This window comes from Oryzias latipes, chromosome 8 (assembly GCF_053564925.1).
Source record: "Oryzias latipes strain Hd-rR chromosome 8, Olatipes_Hd-rR_3.1".
NCBI lineage: Eukaryota > Metazoa > Chordata > Actinopteri > Beloniformes > Adrianichthyidae > Oryzias > Oryzias latipes.
In genome coordinates this window covers 15,507,174-15,522,311 of record NC_136244.1, presented here as the reverse complement: position 1 = coordinate 15,522,311, position 15,138 = coordinate 15,507,174, and the positions used below count along the sequence as shown (strand labels likewise).

The 15,138-nt window shown below is 38.8% G+C and overlaps 1 protein-coding gene across 1 annotated transcript; it reads right to left on the bottom strand.

The window, feature by feature from the left end:
* Window positions 1-802: 802 nt before the first annotated feature.
* On the bottom strand, window positions 803-14,258 carry LOC101161641 (heparan sulfate glucosamine 3-O-sulfotransferase 6). The gene is made up of 2 exons (XM_004071688.4): window positions 13,467-14,258; window positions 803-2,533 (listed from the first exon to the last, which is right to left on the bottom strand). Exons 1-2 carry the CDS (start codon window positions 13,958-13,960, stop codon window positions 1,915-1,917), a joined length of 1,113 nt encoding a protein of 370 aa, XP_004071736.1. The 5' UTR covers window positions 13,961-14,258; the 3' UTR covers window positions 803-1,914.
* Between the last annotated feature and the right edge of the window lie 880 nt (window positions 14,259-15,138).

Genomic DNA, 15,138 nt, shown 5'->3' with positions numbered 1-15,138 from the left:
TGATTATTTCTTGTTTGTATACAGTAGTATAACACAGATGTGTTTTGGATAGAAAGTTTATGCCCAAATTACCATAAAATCATTGCCTAAAATATTGTATAGCATAAAAATGTGAAACAAACAGAGAACTGCAATTCTAACCAAAATACTTTATAAAATGCATTTTGTCTTGAAAACGCCAAAAGCACAATTTCTATTGGAGTGGGTCTTTAATAGTGCTATTCACCTTAAGTTCTGTGCTCATTAGGCTTAAGGTGAATAGGCCTAATGTGGTAGGCCTATTATACGGCTATACATGCAAAAACCACACAGAGTCTGTATTATCTAAAAATTTACCTACATTTTTACTACAAATAACCTTTGTAATATTCATTTCGTCTTTAATAATCAATGGATAAGATATTAAAGTCCACAACTTGAATAGCAGAATATTATTGACACTAGTTTGGACCTTTACTTCCATTTTGCAAAAAAAAAAAAAGATGAGTTTTTAAGGACAAAGCTTCCTTTTGAGTTTGGTAATATTTATTGTGTAATCACAAACTTATGTTATTTGCTAGAGATGTGAGGTTTTCTTCAAAACTTTCCTTACAGTAAATGTTCTAAGACCAGGTATGAAACATAAACAAATGGTGTAAAAGTTCATCGCTGTCTTTGTGGTGACAAATGATTATTTCTTTCTCTCATAACCTTTAATCTACTGGCCAATTGTCTACTAAACGTCTTTGGCTGCATGCCTTTAATCTAAAAATATCAAATTAAATAAGAACATATGAAAAGAAAAAGAAATAAAGCACTGACATTTTATTTTGTATAAAACTTTACTTCCCAAAACAAAGTATTAGTCAGATCAGCTTTCGTCGGTTTAGTGTTGGCTCAAAATAAACAAGTCAGTATAATCATTGATCTAAACATCTACAAATGATTTATGATGAGAGAGCTGATACAGTTGGCACTGTCTAAAACAATCAAAATGCTAAAAACAGTGTAGCTTTAAAGTAACAATATTAATAACTGAATGTGCATGCATGCCTTAAATAGACCCTTTTCAAATGAGATTTCACTTAGAATACCAGTCAGATTTTCCAAAAAAATGAACTGCAAAACTCCAAATCAAATGTATCCAACCATTGCAGAGCATTACATAAACCCCAAAGTCCAGTTAAACAGCGTGTACCAGTTTTATGTATTGGCTTGTCATGAAATAAATAGCTTTTTTCCTATAAAATACAAAATCTAAATGTATTCTATGATAACAGAAACCATAAATAGGTTTTTCATTTTAAAACAAAACAGAGACAATAAAATATTGCATTCATAATAGGCTGCATAAAAGAGACAATAGTTCCATAAATCCTGTTTGTATAACTTGCACTTTAGCAGCACTGTGTGCACGTCTTCCCTTTCAACAGTTCGTGAGTGCTGCAGGTCAGATTCCACAGGCAGAAAGGAGCTTGTTTCTCTTCTTCCCTGAGAATGCTAAAACTGTGAAAATAAATGACCAAAAAAAGTCTTATTGGTTAAACACGGACAAACATGCATTTGGCCTCTGTGTGCCAGATGAGTGTATTAGCGTTGATCAATTCCACCTCAAATAGCCGTCTCTAGTGATTGGCTGGCTCTTTAGCTAACATGCTAATGTCCACTGAAGGAGTTAAGTTGCAAGTTCCATTTTTTCCAATTAAAGAAATGCACTAATCAAGCACATTTTAAAAGTAACAGACAGAAAAAGGAGATCTTGCTGCTTATTGTTTCACCGTGTCAGACCTGCAACACAGCTTTTTGTAAAAAAGATTGAGTAAAAGGTTCAGTGGTTTGTTTCAGTGGGTGTTCCCCTGTTTCAGAAACATCTCAACATTTTTGGTGTGAAAAAAAAACACATTACAAGACTTCTGTTCTTATCTGGGCCTGCTGTCAGTCCCAGCCAAAGTCCTGTCCGCTCAGTTGGTAGAAGCGGTGGTTGAAAGGCCTGTAGAAGTCTCTGAGTCTCTGCAGGACTTCAGAGTGGATGTCAGGATGAGGTCTGCCTTTGGACTTTCCAAGACAGCGAGGTCTGCTGCTCCCCTCTGGCTTCTTTAAACAGGGAAATCCTTTAGTCTGGTTGAAGTAGAAGTGTTTGTCCGAAATCACCCTTTTTAATCCCAAAAAATCCTGGACTCGGCCCATCTCCCCTGCTGGGTCGGATACTAAACGTTCCCCGCTAACGAAGAGAAACTGAGACAAGGGAAAGTACTGGAGCCAGCTCTCCAAGTGTTTGGCATAGAGGCCAATGCGCACGGCGCTCCACGAAGTATCGATCAGACCTGTGGTGGCATTTCTCAAGGCGAGGCTCTGAAAGGATGGAAGGCCTGGGTTCTTGGACAGTGTCTGGGTGTAGTCAGATACAGCACGTGTCACCGGATCCCTGACCACCACAATCAGCTTGGTTTGGCAGTTCATCGTACAGACGCGGTTGGGAGCCTCCTTTGTGACAAAATAACTTGGGGTCTTCTCCATCGTTATCTGCCCTTCCAGAGTCCGAGGCATCAAGTTCCTGAACAAAAAGAGGAACGTGTTATAAACATTTCTGATCGTTTGTAGCCATTGATTTGGGGATGGGGGGTGGGGGCGTGGTTACTAATGAACCATTGGGTTTTAGGGGTTTGTAGTTGTTCATTTTAAATATTAATCAAGAAAGATTAAGCCTATTTCAAGCACAGTGGTCTCTTATTCACAAAAGTGGTGAAAAGTTTAAACATATCCGTGACGTTTTGTAGAACTGATGATTGAGATGGAATGTCAATCAAACCACCAGACCCACCATTAAGTATCTTTTTTGAAGTTAATCATAAATTTAAAATACCGCTGGACTTTAATATTACCTCCAAAAAACTGTCATGGGTGCTACCAAGGCAAAAAATATTTAGAATCATCTTGAAATTGTTTAATTTTGTTGTGAAACACAAAAGAACGTGGGCTGACTTTTGCGATTAACCCCTAGTGGTGACTTGAAGAATTACATTTTGCTCCAGTTTTTATTATTTTTGAAGAGTAAATGGCAAACAACGCACTTTGTTCTGTTATTGTAGTGTTATAACTTTGCCCAGTCGTGCACAACCATTTCTTCATTCAAGTTAAAGCATTTAACCTCCAAGTTCTTGTTTATTATCACACTTACCAGTTTATTTGCAAGCTCCTTTGGTGAAAATACCGTAAAATGAAATGTAAACATATTCTTACTGTTCGTTCTCTAAAAATCTGTCCAATTAAAACTTTTTGTGCTCTGTTATTATTTGAAGGTCCCTAAAAACTCTTCAGAATGTCATGGTGAAGCTTCACAACATGACCAATTCCTCACCGTGTGTGCCTGATGAATCAAAACCACAAAGCCTTGATGACAACTGAATAGCAATTTTCTACAGATTTTCACCCCCTATTTCTTCCTGCAAGAGTGAGGGCTTACCCCTCATCACGCTCCACAGCTCTGAGGTTTCCTAAAAGACTAACAGCCCTACGTGGGCAGTAAACACAACCAACATCAGCTAGTATGTTCAACATATGGCTGCAGTGGACAAAAAAAAGCAGTGCAGACTATACTGGGGCACGTAAACTGAATAAAGGTTTACATTTCTTTAGTAAAGAGGTCAGATTTGTGTGATCATACGTGGAACACTCTTCTAAAAATGCTTTAAAAATGCAACAATAATAGGGAAAGTAATTCATTGATCACTGTGCAGTTTGGTAAATAAACTTAAATGTCTCAAATTTTTCTAGCAACATGCTTTGAATGTTGGCAGTGAAACAACAATATTATAAGATCCTAAAGGATTGGATAGTTAAATTTGCATAAAACAAGAAAATTAATTGGTTTAGGGTCAGTATAACGGTGAACAAACCAAATTTTTAGTGTGAACAATCAAAAGGGGCTTTTACAAATCCACTCTGTGCCTATTATTATTATTATTATTTTATTTTATTTGCAAAGGACTTCAGTCTAATATTGAGGAAGGCTAAAGAAATGTTTGTGCAAAAGCTTCATAGCAGACACTCAGTATTCAGTCCTGCATCTTTGCATTCTCAGCTCCACTGCATGAGGAACAGTCACACCACTGAGTTTGTTTTACTTAAGACTTTCACTTCTGAGAGTTCTGTGGAAACAAATACAGATCTGATTTAAGTGGACATTCTAAAGTTATTTTTAAATTTAAAAAATCTGCCTTTGTGTTCTAGAGATTAAGCTGTTTTCTGCACAAGATGCAAAAGAATCTGGTATGGTATCCAACTGCATTGGTGCCCAGGGTCTCCCAGTGATGTAGAGCCACATATGAGCATTTAGGTGAGTTTTCTTCTTGAGTTGCCAAGGTGAAACAAATCTCGTTCCTTTATTATTTGGTGCATCATATGGTGGAGAATCAAGTAGACTGTAGAGCTACTTAGATGGTAGCATTAGAAACTATCAATAGCAGAAATGTTAGTATCAAACATTTTCTTTACACATAAAAAAACATTAAAATAATAAAAGGAAAAAACATCCAAACATCCTATATTCTTATTTTTGTAACAAGCTAAAAAAAATGTTTCGAAAACTTCTCTCAAATCTCTAACAATTGGTATTATGTCTAATAAGTTTACTCCTGAGACCCCAGTAGTGAGATCTCAAAAATACATTTGGTGGGAAGAATTTAGCTAATTTTCATAACATTACCGTGAGTATTACTCAATAATGTCATTCATTTTTCCAATGACATTGGAGAGAATGCAATTTTTAAAGATAATCATTTTTCTATTTTACAATTGCACCATATTAAAAATTTTTGGATAAAATTTGGCAATTGTTACTCCGTGTCTTAGTGGATTTCATCAATGGGTGTAAAAATAATCCTAATTTAAAAAAATTGGCCTTTTTTTGTCAATTCTTTGATGTAGTGGGCTTCGCAGGGTTAAATATCACCCATGCAGTGTAGCTTTTTATGTTTGTTGATTCCACAAAGTATATTAATTTTCTGTTCTAATTTAAATATTAGGACCCAATTTACTGCAACAACTGTCAAAGTAGCTGATAACCAGATAAGTTTGTGTATATATGTGGGAAAAGCAGCCCGGGAAAATCAGAGTTGTGGTGGAAGCAAATGGCTCTGCATGACGAACGGATGTTGAGCGCTGCTTAAAACAGCAAGCAGTTTTTCCGCTGCTCATTTAATCAACAAATCGGCTTGTGTGTTACAGGAACTGGAAAGGAGCCACATGGTAAAATTCAAATAAACAAACAATGAAGCATATGTGTTATTGTTCCAGAGTGATTGGCTCAATCAAAACCAAATGCCACCGTCAAGAGGCCGTTTAGAAAGGTTGATAACATCAGAGGAAAGTTTGTTTTCATTATTTCAGGGACGCTGTTGGTGGTCAAGGACTAATCAGAAAACGAAACAAAAGCTTTTTTTTCTGTGTTCATGAAATCTTAATGTCACAAGTGGAATTTATGAGGCTTCTATTTAGAGTTATTGAGGATATGTTTTGATTCCCTCAGCATGTAAAGACAAAATCTATTTCCCATTTTTTGGGTTGGATAGTGAATGTATTTACAACTCAGTTGTAGACAAAGAAACTTTATACAGCCTAAAGTTTCAAGTTTCAAGATAATTCTTCTTGCTTTTAGTCATTTCAAGCCACTGTTAAATAGAGCCCACAATAAAAGACCATTAATTGATTACTATCTAACTGCAGGAGCTGGCCTTTTTCCCTGATTAATATGTCTGTCTACACATGACAGACGGTCCTGTGTGTTTGAATGTGTTTTACCCATGCACTCATTATAGCAGAGGTGTTCCCTGATAAGAAACCGAGCAGCTTCTCCTCCTCTGCACTCCTCTTCCTCACCCATAATCGTGGATTTGTCCTTCACTCCTGCTCACTCCCTCAGCCACACCACAGTAATTGACCAGAAGATGTCTTTCCATACTTATGAATAATTAATCAATCATAGCTTTTACCTCTTCTCAGGTTCCTATCTCCGTCATGACAATTAGCCTCATTATAGGAAAATCAATACTATCCATTTTCTATCATCAATCAGCCTGTGTGGTGCTGTGACAAACTGTAAACAAATGATTGTTGATTAATCCGAACTGCATACCTGTCATTCAATATTTATGTCTGGGGCCTTTATGAAAAACTAATGGTGCCAATATGTTTTCAGTTTAACCCACTTCAAGAGAGCTTGGCTGACTACCCACGCACAACTTCCTGCTGTTAGAAGGACGCAGCGCTTACTCGCTGAAGTGCTGCAGAGCTAATTATACCACTGATATACTCTCAGCCGTCTGATTCATAGGATTAAATGAAAACACCCTTGCATCAAGGATGTGGCCAGGGGACTTCCTGGCCCCGAGATTATGGGTTCCCCTGTTGAAACGGTGCAACTACACCCCCACAGAGCTTTAACAAAAGGGGTTCTGCGCAGAAAGTGGAGCTGATTTGAGGAAACTGGATCCTAAAATCTAATTATCATGTCCCCTACTCATGGGAAATGGTAAACTTATGGATTTCATAAAGATGTTCAGTGAACCTTGCAAGCTTCTACTTCAACAGACATCCTTTTATTATTTTTTTCACTTTTATTTTAGGAAAGACCCAATTAAAAATCAGGGTTGTAAGAATATAAACTCTTAAAATGCAAAGTGTGGAACAGCATTTTCCAACAGAGTTTCTATGGTCAGAGGGTGAGAAGGACAGCTTGAAGGCTGTGTGGTAGCTTTAATTCATTGCAGAATAAACTATGGAGAAAGTTTAGTTTATTTCTACAATAAAATTTCTATTTTATACAAAAATCACTTTAGATTACAATGAAGAATAATATAAAAAAGTTTGATTTCAACTCAAATCTTTATTTTTACAGTAAATAAAAAGATTCACAGATATTTTAAATGAAGAAGATCAACAAGTAATGTATGACATGCAGATTCTGTAGCTTTTTTATTCAGAGAAGGACTTAATCCTTACTATTACTACGCAGCTGACAACAATATTCAATACAATTCAATGGACCCAAGTAATAAAATGCACATATAGATCTGGTAAATAACCCAATTTCTTTATTAACTTACAAAACTAAAGTATAAAAAACAGACTTTTATAAAAATATTTACTATAATATTGTTATCAAATGGGTCTATAAAATAGGCAGAATAAAATTAAGATTTTTTCTTTTGATTTGTTGCTTTATTGTCTTGTTTTGATAGTATTACATAACTTTTTTTTCTTTTTTAATTCCTTTTGTTGATCTGGGGGTGGTCTTCTTGATAGCCTTCATCCAATTCCCTGTGGAATGTGTTGGGTTTTCTTTGTAGGTGAAGGAGCGTGCGGGTTGGATGGAGATAGAATCATACACATTTTAATTTAAGGGGGGTTGAAGAATGGTTTTTTGCTCCGATTAAATATAAAATGTGGTTAACTCCTGAAGTATGGGGGGTTTAATAAGATGTTAATTTTCACAATCTTTTGCAGGATAGCTTAAGAAGCAGCTTTGTGATTTGGGATAAGCAGATGAAATCATTCAGGCAGAATGGTGATTTGGGTTTTCTTTAACCAAAAATTCTTACATTTTACGTTAATTTTATGTGAATAATTCTTCAGTTTTTTTATACCTGCCTCAGGACTACAAATGAAGATAAGATAATAATAATTTTTATTGTTTCTTAGCAAAAGAAAGTCACATATAACTATATGTTTTAAACACATGATGTCAGAGGGTTTATATGTTTGTAATTCCTTGCTTTTTTACTTCTGGTGCTTGGCTTCAATTAGTCTCAACTCAACGGCTGAAAAAATGTTTTTGTTGGCTTGAAATCATGATCTTTGATTTGCATGTTCTCAGCCTCCATACGGACCAGCTACATTTTACGCCTTATCTCTATTTAGGCTTCACTTCCATGCTTGCTTGAGGTTTATTGAACTAGCTGTTTGCTTAAGGTTAATCTTGATCTATAGTTCTATGTGAGAGTTGAGGTGAAACTCAAGCAAACAGAACCTCTGGCAACATTTGCTCGTAGATTTTAGATACCGGTGGTTTGGGTTTCTCAAAATCGAAGTCAAATTTAAAATCCATCCATTTTTTAAACCCACTTTATTTTTGTTTGGGGGTCACAGGGATGCAGGAGCTCTTGAAGGGCAAAGGTGAGGTACATCCTGGACAGTTCACGCATCCATCACACACAACCACACACACCACTATGAAGCATGTTTTTGGAAGCCAAAGTGCCCAGAGAAAACCCACACATGCATGAGGAGAACATGCAAACCATATTAAAAAGGTCCCAGCTGGGATTTGAACCAGTCCCTTCTTGCAGTGAGGGACCAACTCCACCACCATGCAGCTTTATCCATAACATAAAATATCAAAATGTCTAAATCTACTCAGATTTCTCCCACGTTTATGTTCTTAATCACAACATGACACTAACATGTCTCATTCCTCTCTAATCTTCCGTCTCATGAAATGATATGTCTCACTGCAAAAAGACAGAGTCAGAATTTTCCTCTAAATCATAAAAAAACTTGGGTCATAGGGTTTTATTCTGGGAAAACACATTTGAATTTTTGTTTTTTTCAGGGCTTTGTGTAACAGCAGGTACTTTTTATCTTGGTCCACAGATACGTTACATCTGCATTTCTCTTACTGCAGCTCAGAGCTAGAGCGACTTCAGCAGAATCCTTCCCTGGTGCCCCAAAGTGGACCACAATGTGCCTCATATTATAATAATTACCACCATATGGGGTGTAAGTGTGGGCTTTTTCCAAATCCTTTAACACCACCTACACCCAATTTCAGCCAAAAGCCACCGCCATTAAAACCAACTAGCGGTATACCTCTCAGCTCTACGGGCAGCACTTCCTGTTCTGTTACAGCCATCAGCTGCGTTGAGCCTCCGTCACTAACAGCCTCAGGCCTGAACACGGAATGAGGTGTTGGGAAAATCATCCTTGCTGGGAAAAAATGTTTTCTCCGTGTGTCAGGATCGACTTAAATCATCTCACCTCCTTTAAAACTCCTGAATTGTAGGTGTTAGCATCTGATCTGTCTTTAGGAGCACAAAAAGACTGTAAATTATAACAGACCGTGTCAGGGGAGAATAAATGTTTCTCCGAGTTTTTGTATAAAAAATATTAATGAATAAAAATTGTTCAGGTTATTAGTATTATTATTTTGGTGGATTTATCTGGCAGGAACTTGGTAGGACGTGACGTAAATTACAGATTCAAACCTGCGTCAACCACAATGAAAATTCATTAGTTTATACCACAGTGCCTTGCTCAACCACCCATGTGGAAGTAGTTGCTGAAAAGATTCCCTACGTTTTTTTAGTCTTCCACCTCCTATTTTGACAAAACATGTTCCAAAAATTCAAACGTTTTAAAGTATGAGCAGCAGTTATCATGAATTTCGATTTGCATAAATCCATGTCCTTTCTCTGGGATTGATGTTATTTTCATGCATGCTGGCGTTTTTGCTCACCGCTCAATGATTTACAGAACTCTGTAATTGCAATCCAGTCAAACATGGCCGTTGATGTCATGACTGTGGATTAGCTGTCATGGTGCCTCTGTCAGTTCTCCTCCCCCTCCCTTCTCTGCTCTGCTCCTGACTCCACCAGCTGTGACTACTCACCTCATCAAGACTCTGCTCTACTTAAGGAGACCCAGCTCCAGTATTCATCGCCAGTTCGTTGCCCCTGATGGTGCTTAGTCTAACCTTAGACCTCAAGTCTGGCTCCCTTGTCTTGTTCTCTAGTTAAACCTTGTTAGGATTTTCCTGGCTCAAACTACACAACCCCCAATTTGATTGGGTTCATCAACGCGTTATTAATTGGAGTGCGTTCTGTTTGGCTGACTGGAGGCAGTCATTCCCGCCGTCACTTCTCCCTGTGATGTTATTTCTGAAAATATTGATCTTTTTAAAGTTCCTTCCTGTTACCATAACTTCAAGGCCGTTTTCAGTAAAGCCAAAGCCAGCTCTCTACCACTCCATAGATCCTATGAATTTGCCATTGAATTAGTCCAGGGCTCTACTTTACCTAAGGGTAGATTGTTTAATTTATCCGGTCCCGAGAAAGCAGCCATGGAGTCATACATCCAAGAGCAACTTTCCTCTGGACACATCCGTCCTTCATCTTCTCCAGTCGGTGCAGGGTTCCTCTTTGTAGAAAAGAAGGATAAGTCCTTGCGTCCCTGTATTGAATACCACGAACTAAACCAAATAACAGTCAAAGATAAATACTCTCTTCCTCTCATCAGTTCCATGTTTGATTCAGTCCAAGAGGCTCCAACATTTTCAAAATTAGATCTCCGCAACTCCTATCACCTTGTGCGCATAAAAGAAGGTGATGAATGAAAGACTGCTTTCAACACTCCCCTTGATCATTACGAGTATCTTGTAATGCCATTTGGCTTGACCAATGCCCCCGCAGTCTTCCAACGGCTAGTCAATGATGTCCTCCGAGACTTCATTAATCGTTTTGTGTTTGTCTATTTAGACGACATCTTAATTTATTCTTAAGACCCCTCACAGCACGAGAACCATGTACGTCTTGTTTTGTCTAAATTATTGGAAAATCAACTTTTTGTCAAGGCCGAAAAATGTGAATTTCACGTTTCATCCATTAATTTCCTGGGTTACATTTTCGAGGCGTGTAGCATTCCCCCCGGCCAAAATTGAAGCTGTATTATTGACAGCGCTCCCGCGTTCACAGTCAGCCGTGTCCTGGATGTTTGTCGCCGTGGCCGTAGGTTCCAGTTCCTGGTGGACTGGGAGGATTACGGTCCAAAGGAACGCCCCTGGGTATCCCGTTCCCTCATTCTGGACCCTACCCTCATCAGCGACTTCTATCGAGCCCACCCGGATCGACGTCCAGGTCCGCCTGTCACGGCTCCTTCTGGGTTTCAGCATCTGGGTCTGTCTCGCCTCCGAATCATGACATTACCTAGTTGATAAAATCCCCCAAAGTTAATGACATGGATTAAACGTTGTTTTTGCTAAACAAAGCGACTTCCATTTATAGAAGAACATTGCCTTACGCAGAAACTTTTTGGCCTTTTTTTAATAGCTGAAAATGTGAAGAACTGCTTGTTCTGCTATCAGTCAATCAAAAAGCAGGGAATTTTCCATAAATTATTTCTCTACTCAATTCTGTCAAAGCCATGACAATCAGAACCATTGTCCCACAGAAAACTGAGGTTGTTTTTCAGTATTCTGTGGTGGCTTTCAAGTCCCATCTGAAAGCCATCACTTCCCAAAAGCCATAAAAAAACACCAAATCATTAAATCTCTTTTTTAGTGCATTGTTTGCGGCTTTTTTCATTCCTGTAAGACGCTCCCGCGCATGCATACAAACAGGGGAATGGGAAGGAGAGGCAGACAGGGTGGAAGAGAGGGATACTTACAGAGCACTCAGATAAAAGCGCCCATAAAACAAAGTCTAACCGCGATTCATCCAGGATTATTTGTTGGAACAGCAGATACTGCTGAGTCTGTGAGGAGTCTCAAACATGCAGCTCACTAAAAGATTCATCCATAACCAGATATGACATAAACTTCATCCATCTGCTGCACCCACAGTGAGTTTTTTCTGCAGAAAGTTAACTGCTATGAGAGTTCAGACATGTAAATGTGAGATCAAAGAGTTTCAGGAGCTGTGACATCTTTAATTTCCTCACAAAAAATCATCTACAATTCACAGATTTAAAACTAAAATTATTAAATTTGAGTGTATTCCAAAAAAACAATGACTTTAAATTCACCAAAACCCAACTTTTAATCCAAAAACGGATGCCTTTTTCTAAAATTAACAACTGACAACAAATCACAAATGTTGGCATCCAGGATTTATTCTCCAACAAAGCTGTCAGAACTGTACTGTATGAGTCGATCTCTGCAGCCACAGCAGCATCTGTGTGGCTCACTGCTGATAAACCCAAGCAGATTTTCCCAATTTCTGAGATCTCGACAAGCAAGGAATCACCTTTCAGTGATTTCATCCAGGATCACTTTGCAGTTAACTCCTTCTATTGTTGAGGAAATCCTTTCTGTTCTTTCCCACCTCAGCTTCAACTTAATGAAAAGTTTTTAACCCCTTTAATAAAGACAGCTTTTCCTACAATCAATCCATTCTGTCCTCATTGAAGCAAAAAAAAAAAAATCATTTAAACATTAAGTTCTAAATTCTCAATAAAACAAGAAACTTTAAAGCAACCAGTCAGACAAACACAGTACAACTTGTTTTGTGAGAGCATCAAACCGGTTCTTGTGTTTCAAAATAAAAGCTTTCAGTTCTAACTCAATGAGAGGAAAAAAGTGTAAGGAGGTTACATATGTGTATCACTTTTTAAGCCCTGTTTTTGTCACACGTGTGTTCATATAAGACTTTCTGTGTTTTCACACTCAAACACAGCAGGGCAATCATGACAATCTTGCCCAAAAGCACTTCAAGGAATCAATCCCTGAACTTTTGGGTAAGCAGACAACTGCTTAACCTCTTCAGGTGTCGATAGAAACTTGAACTGAAGTAATTAATGCATAAAAAGTTGGGCATGTCTCTTGAAAATAGTAGATAAACACATTCAAAGAGTAAAAATAGAAGTTGAGAGGAAGAAAAATGGAGCCGTGCGCTAAAATTGTCAGTGGTGAAATCATTTCCATGTGGCACCACTTTTCCAGCAACAAGGGTCGCAAAACATATGGAAAAACAGGATGAAATTTCATCTCCTGCTCCACAAAACACTTATTTACCAATGCTCTTCATCCTGTCGGATCTCTTGCTCAGTGGTCCTGAAATAGTTTTGTCCTGCCACACAGATGAGGGCTCAGCTGGGGCTGTGTTCAAGAGTTCAGAGAACATCTGATGATGATCAGAACCAGCTCCAAAACTAAATCCTTTGGTGGGGCTGAAACTGCTCCCCAAAAATATATGATAGTTATGGCCATGGGTCACTCCAAATCATTGCTGCCCCAGCATCAGAAGCCATTGAAGCATTTTGCTATACAGAAACTTCCTTTTATTTAAATACAATAATAAACTGATCAGGGTGTGCAAAACAAATAGTAAAATTGATATGCCAGTGCAGGATGTTGAGATGATTTGTAAATGGTGTTTTGGATAACTGTCAGGATGATGAACTGCTCCTGGAGGACCTGCTGCCCCTTTGATCTACAGCAGCACACACTGAGAATATTATCTGATCCAAATACATCATCCTTCCTTCAAAAAGGCTTTCTCATTTATTGACAGGAGGCATCGGCACATGTGCTGAGCAGACACATCAATGCTGCTCACCTGACCCCTCTGCCTGACATCCTATTTATCCTCCTGAAGACAAAGTTTGACAGACTCCCACGGACTTAAATCAGCATGATAATAAATAAGGTTTTTTTTAAATACCTGCTTTTCTTTTAAAGACTTAAAAAGCTTGTTTGTCTATATGTGTGTTTGTTGTACCTGTACCACTCCAGTCCTTTGTCGTAGAAACGGTCAAAGAAGTGCGGCTCTGCGCCAAACGCCCTCACGTCCGGGTGGATGCGGAGAAACTCCAGCAGGGCGCGGGTTCCTCCTTTCTTCACACCGATTATAATCGCTTGCGGAAACCTTTTGGTCCCAAAAGTGTTGGAGACAGGTATGCCGCTGCTCTGCGCGCTCTCGTTTTTGCTTTTCTGCCCCACGGCGTCCACCTGCTGCGCGCGCGGAGCAGCAGTAGTATTGCGCACGCAGCGCGGAGACGGTCGCAGCTCTTCCAGCATGCGGCGGCGGTCGATTGAAATGTCATAATCTCTGTGAGGGGTTTGTTGTTTAAATAAAGCTCTTGGAGTCGAATCACAGAATCCCGTGAGGCAGTAGAAGAAGTAGGTGAAGATCAGGACCATGGTAAAGAACACAGAGGCTTTGGAGAGCACCTTCCAAAAGTTAAACCGGATTCTGCATCCGCCACATCCCATGAGTTGATCTCCAGCTCAATGCCAAAGGGCCGAAACGGTGACAACATGCTTCTTTCTCCTACATGGGTCGGAGTCTGGTAAATCTGTGAGGAACCTGTTGCGCAAACGCGAGGAACCACGCGGGAAACTGCCCTCACAGTAGCACAGAATGATTGAAGCAGCTCATATTCGCACTCATTCAACATGAAAGTAATCTAAACTGGATTTAAACGTGGTATCTATAACTAAACGCGTCCTCGCGCAGCCAGTAAGATCTAACCCTCACAGCTTCCCGTTGTGCGCTTGAGATGTCCTGTGCGACTCGGCTCTTATTCTGTGCTCCCTCGCCCCACCCAACCTCATCCAACCTCATCCACCCGCCCTAAAAGTCTTCACCCTTCAGTCAACATGCTTATAACAAACAGGCTGTGTATTTGGGTTATAAGGCTGATATATCAGCCTGTGTGCGTATATATAAATAGAATAGAATAGAATTTTAACTAAACACAAGTCATATAGCACATCAGAAATTACAAACTTAAAGGTTAAAAACTGAAGAACTCAAGGATTTAATATGGAAAGATGGACATACAAATACTTAAATAAAACTTTCTGCAACTTAGTTTTATCTGATTTATTTTTTAAATGTCACTTTAGCAAAGAACAAAACTTGAATATTTCAAAATGGCAAACAGCACTGCTTAAAAAATGCAAACCGACTCCAAACAGGGAAATCCTTGTTGCCTCTCTGAACCCTTACAATATTTCAGTCGGTTCTGTGACCAACAGATGCCCCGAGGACGTCCATCCTAAACCTCTTGTACTCTCTTTGCCCTCTTAGAATCAAACCTTTTCAACAAAGAGTCTGGGGTGAGAAGGGGTCCCTGTTGCAACTGATACACTTCTGCTCCATGACTACACTGCTAGAGGTGGAGCTTGTCACATTTTGGATGGTAAATGAAGGACAAACTCTTGATGTGTCATAAATTTAGTAAAACCGCAGCAGGTTCTGGACATGCTGGACTTTGAAGCTACCACCATTGACTTAATATTTACTAATGAAATGACCAGTAAAAAACAAATAAAGAATTATTGTTTAAAAGACAGCCATCCGTCTTTCTTGAACAGGGGAGATATATGTTATAACTCTATTTTAATTTAGTTCCACTAATGATGATTTGCAGTGGAAACTGATTTTC